Source organism: Branchiostoma floridae, chromosome 8, assembly GCF_000003815.2.
Source record: "Branchiostoma floridae strain S238N-H82 chromosome 8, Bfl_VNyyK, whole genome shotgun sequence".
NCBI lineage: Eukaryota > Metazoa > Chordata > Leptocardii > Amphioxiformes > Branchiostomatidae > Branchiostoma > Branchiostoma floridae.
The window spans coordinates 4,095,029-4,100,130 of NC_049986.1; the positions used below are offsets into that span (position 1 = coordinate 4,095,029).

Sequence of the window (5,102 nt, forward strand, 5' to 3'; positions counted from 1 at the left end):
GATGGCGCGACGAAAGCTGTACTATCCTTCCGAGTCAGTCGATCAGCAGATCAGTTTTTTTTACTATACCACACTATTTTCAAGATGGGAGTGATCATTCTGCATTCTCGCATTACCTCACCTCACCCGTCCCAAAGCTAACCGTATGTCGTAGGTAGCATGACGCTTCAAATTTTGTTTCCGTGCCATAAAAAACGTGTATCACATGACCTCAATAACTACTGCCAAACCTTATACAAATCAAAGGACCTTGAGCTGTACGTGTTACAAATACCTCCATAGTAGTGAGTGACTTTCTTTACGAAGGTAATAAGACCTTGATCTAGTATGAAGGACAAGAAAAGAACCTGCCCAAGTTTACGCATGTTCATTCTATGAGCGCAATTATCGGTGGCGATGTTTATAATACAAACAGGCGTAACGTTATGCTTTGACAGGTATCATGTGCACCTGATAGACAATGCCCATTTCAAGGTCAGACGTATGTTTTCACAACAGCTTGCTGGACTGGTTTCACTGACCCGAAATAACCCCTAACAATGCAAAAAGCCCTTGGCAGAAAATGGCGGAGAGTATACTATCTGTGGAGATCTTCGGGCTGTCACCTCTAGACTTCCAGACGTTTCTGGTGCTCTGTCTTGCCTTTCTTCTGTCGTTCTTGTTCCTTAGACGTCCCAGGAACATTCCTCCTTACCCTGCAGGATGGTGGCCTTTCTTCGGGCACCTCTTCTCCTTGGGCCGAGCGCCACACCTGAAGTTTACGGAGTGGAGGCGGCTGTACGGTGACGTGTTCACTGTCAGAATGGGGCTGAAAGATGTCGTGATTCTAAACGGCTACACGATGGTGAAGGACGCACTGGTGAGCAGGTCCGAACTGTTCGCCTCCAGGCCGACGAGTTACATATTCGACTTACTTACTGGTGTCGGAAAAGGTATGTACATGTATAGACAGGTGGCCACTATAGAGAAAATGTTGATCAATTGACCTTGAGCAAGCTACACATGATTTCAGTTCCCACTAATCTTTCTCACCAAGTAACATTGTCTCGATCGGTAAAGTCACCGGCAAAGACTTGCACTTTAATGCTCAAGGCATGCATACCTTCTGCTCCCGCCAAAATGACCTTATCAGGAACTCCAAATCCTCGCAAACTACAATTTCAAACTCAGTGCAGGGTGACGTAAGGCTGCAGTATGGTTGCAATAGGCAGTGTTTCTGTATCAACGGGACCGAAAATCGTGTGGCCGTGGCCGTGTTGGACAGGTGGCCGCTGAGCCTATTTCTTAATCATTACGAATCCAAGGGACCGACAAAAAGTGGCCACTATGGCCAGGTGGCTGCTATACAAAGCTGGCCGCTAATACAGGTTTGACTGTAATGGTGTGTATTTATTGTGAAAAGGTGTGTATTCATTTTCTGGGTTAAATTTGTCGTAAACACATGGTAATGATATGTAGCTAGCTGGGTCTCTCAAGCAGTTTAAGGCCTGTGACAATTTTCGTCAAACATGAATTTCGATCCAAATATCGACATAACTAGATGAGGTAAACAAAACGGGACCCCCGCGAAAGCCACACATGGTACCGTCCGAACGCCGGGACTGTGAAGTCTATGGAAATGTATTATAAATGAATAAGAGCAATGCTGTCCGAAGGTAACATCGGATGTTATTCCACAAATTAAGTTCTGTTTGTCTTAATTTCGTTTATTTGTTTGTTTCTTCAAAATCAAACCACAGGTATTGTGACTGCAAGATGGGGACACGGCTTCAAACAGAAGAAGAAATTCTCTATAAGTGTGTTGAAGATCTTGGGAATGAAAGTCGGAAAGAATAGCATTGAAGACAAGATTCAAGAAGAAGCAATGTGTATGTGTGAAAAGGTAAGCATTTGGTGGTAATTTTAATTAATTATACGATATATTTGGATATAGGAGCTGGAGGTCTCCAGATCCGACTGGACTGTCTACTTACTTACTTAGGGGCTCACATGTCATCCGACACATGAGGCAGTCAGGTTGGCACAGCAGGCTCTGTCGGCAGCTATCCTCCTTAAATCCTTCCAGTCTGTCTACACCCATGGGCCCAGTGCAGAACAACGTGGCGAGAACTGTCCGAACTGTCTGTGGCCGCCACGCATCAATTATTGATGCAAGCGAACGATTGATTGATATTTGGAGCAGCTAAAAGATTCGGAGCTGTTTAAGTTTACAATGACAACATGCGATTACTAGTATATAGTGATTCAAAGGTGTTTGATATAAATGCCTGACCCACTTCTAGTAATCCTAGAAAATTTCACAGGTGCAGATACCCGATATCAATGCAAATATCTCTGACGCCATGTCTGTTGTTTACATCTTTCACTGCCTGACCTTGATTAATTGATGTACATATACAATCCGAACATGCATATACAAATATCCGAAAGAAAACTATACATATATTCACCTTCGAAACATTACAGTGATTCTCTGCATCGATTTCTTCTGTCAATACTAGCAGCAATTTGTTCAGTAAATCATCAACGTACAATTGGGAATGTGGGTATGAAATAAGGACCAAAGGTTATCAAAGATTGTATTTTTCTTGCTCAGATTGCAGAGTACAGGGGAAAGCGATTCGACGCCGAGGAAGAAATACGAACCACAATAGCCAACGTCCTTTGTTCCATGATCTTTGGCAACCGTTTTGACTATGGGGATGAGAAGTTTAGAGAACTGGCAGAAGCCATGGTGGTCACCTTGGTTAGCATCGCATCTGGACAACCGATCAGCATCTTCCCTTTCCTGCGATTTGTTCCATATGGTGAGTGCTGTGCCTTTCATATTCCGTTAACAAGTCCATGCCATCAGATAACTTCAGTGAGGGTGGTCCTCCAGAGGAGGTTTACACCTACTCAGAATTTCGCTTCATTAACACCTGTTTGTTTGAAGAGACCGTATGTAGTACGTTGAATATGTCTCTTTTTTGCCGGTGCGTAGCACCGGCTTTGAATTGAGAGAAGTGGTTCGTACAACGGTTTGGTTTGTATGGATGGATGGATGGATGAATGGATGCATGGATCGGTCAATTTAACCAAACCCTTCTAATAGCCCTTCTATACGCCTGATTACGTAATTGATTCAGCGTGGCCGACTGGTCTAAGGCGCTGGGTGCAGATAGCGATTTGCTTTTGCAGCCGTGGATCGTGGGTTTGAACCCCACTTGTTACAATACGCACCGGTCAGCTTTTTTCAGAAGCTTTCTTGTTTGGCTAAAATGAACCCAACAACCCTTTGTTTGCAGTGAACAAGCCTTGTAACGATGCAATCAAGTACAACGAGAAGATCCTAAAGTTTATCAGGGATGAGATATCTCGCCATCGACGTGATCTTGACTGCGAGAATCCACGAGACTTTCTCGACTTCTGCCTGATTGAAGTGGACAGACACGACAAGGTGGACAACCTCACAGAAGAGAATGTGATGCATGTTGTTCAAGAACTCCTCTTCGGTGGAATCGACACAACTACTAACACACTCCGATGGGGGCTCATGTACATGGTACTGTACCCAGATGTCCAGAAAAAGGTTGGTGACATATCAGAGCGTAGGGTCTTCACTCATAAGCAGATCAACGTAATATCATCAAACAGAATATGCAAAAAAACATATCACTGCGTAAAATACAGGCAACTAGCCTGCTTCAACATAACCCCTACACTATTCGAAAATATCATATAAAATTATGAAAACAAGCACATAGACAGACAGTAAGAATACCTCCACTAGAATTTTTAGCCTTTTCCAAGGATTTCCTGTCATGTATGATTCGTGAATAGTTTTACCAACGTTGCAGGGTCACTTCCCTCATCTGTTTTCATGACTATCTTCTAACATCCAACTTCTTGTTAGTGCACAGCCTTCAAAAGCTTATAGCTAAAATAATAAACCCTACTACACATTATATTGTCCCTGATGCACTTGGAATGAAAATAAAGAGTAACTACAGAACCACCGATTCAAGGAGGTAATTCTATTCTAATATCTCCACGTTTACGGACAAAAAGAAAACTACTTTCCTTTTAACGTCGCAAAAAACACACATTACAGAAAAAGTGGGATCTTTCGTCTTCAACTGTCTCAGAAAAAGAAGTCAAACCCAATAAGTTACATCTTTAACTAGTTTAAGCTAATAGTAGTCGCTTACTATACTGTTTACCATTATTTGTATGTATTTTTTGTCACTTGCAATTAGCCCTCGGGCAAGAAGTTGGAATAAAAAACTTATTACCATCTTGAAAACACAGGTACAGTCGGAGCTTGATGCAGTTGTTGGAGGTACCCTGCCCACCATATCCCATCGCTCCCAGCTGCCCTACACAGAAGCTACAGTGATGGAAGTACAGCGTCTCCGCTCAGTGGTTCCTTTAGGTCTGCCCCACGCCACCACACAACAGGTCAAGCTTGCTGGGTTTGACATTCCGGCTGGAACTCAAGTATGTCATTTGCAGGATATATATATATATGTGTGTGTGTGTTTATATATATATATATATATATATATATATATATATATATATATATACACCGTGTTTCCGCACATTCTCCTTCGCAGAGGGATCACAGTCGTGTCGAAACTCCTTGTGGTCACCTCTGCTGTCTGGTGCACTCAGATGAATTACTGACCGCCCTGCTTATGAATATTAATGAGCTTACCCTTATGTGGGCAGTCAGCCGATGGGGATCGTGCGTAGGAGGATGGAGCTATGTACGACGTAACATGATTGGCTGATAGCTTCCCAGCGGCCCTTGCGAGATGGCTTTCGTAAACAGAAAGCCCAAGAAAGGCCTACTCTCTGATTGGTTGACAGCTGGTTTGTGGCGACAATCACAGTAACCGCTGGTAGGCATCCAGACAGCAGGGTTTGGGGGCGTTAATCGCGTTATTTTCACGTACATTTAACATCCTATATTCTTTTTGCCATGCACAGATAGCTCATGTCTATAGATCTTTTTGGTCAGAATAGGAGGTTTGTAGTTAGTTATTCTTCACGTTTTCAACGAAACGTTTTCTTTTAGATTATTATCCCAATTTTGAAGGACAAATTGGACTTCTGAC

General features: G+C 42.9%; 1 protein-coding gene across 1 annotated transcript in view; it reads left to right on the forward strand.

The window, feature by feature from the left end:
- Window positions 1–509: 509 nt before the first annotated feature.
- The window catches only part of LOC118421482 (cytochrome P450 2U1-like), a 6,377-nt gene continuing 1,784 nt past the window's right edge, over window positions 510–5,102 (forward strand). The window contains exons 1-5 of the mRNA XM_035828794.1: window positions 510–932; window positions 1,740–1,882; window positions 2,597–2,807; window positions 3,288–3,571; window positions 4,291–4,479. Coding sequence (XP_035684687.1) covers window positions 563–932; window positions 1,740–1,882; window positions 2,597–2,807; window positions 3,288–3,571; window positions 4,291–4,479 — 1,197 coding nt within the window. The 5' untranslated portion in view covers window positions 510–562. The remainder of the gene's footprint in view (window positions 933–1,739; window positions 1,883–2,596; window positions 2,808–3,287; window positions 3,572–4,290; window positions 4,480–5,102) is intronic.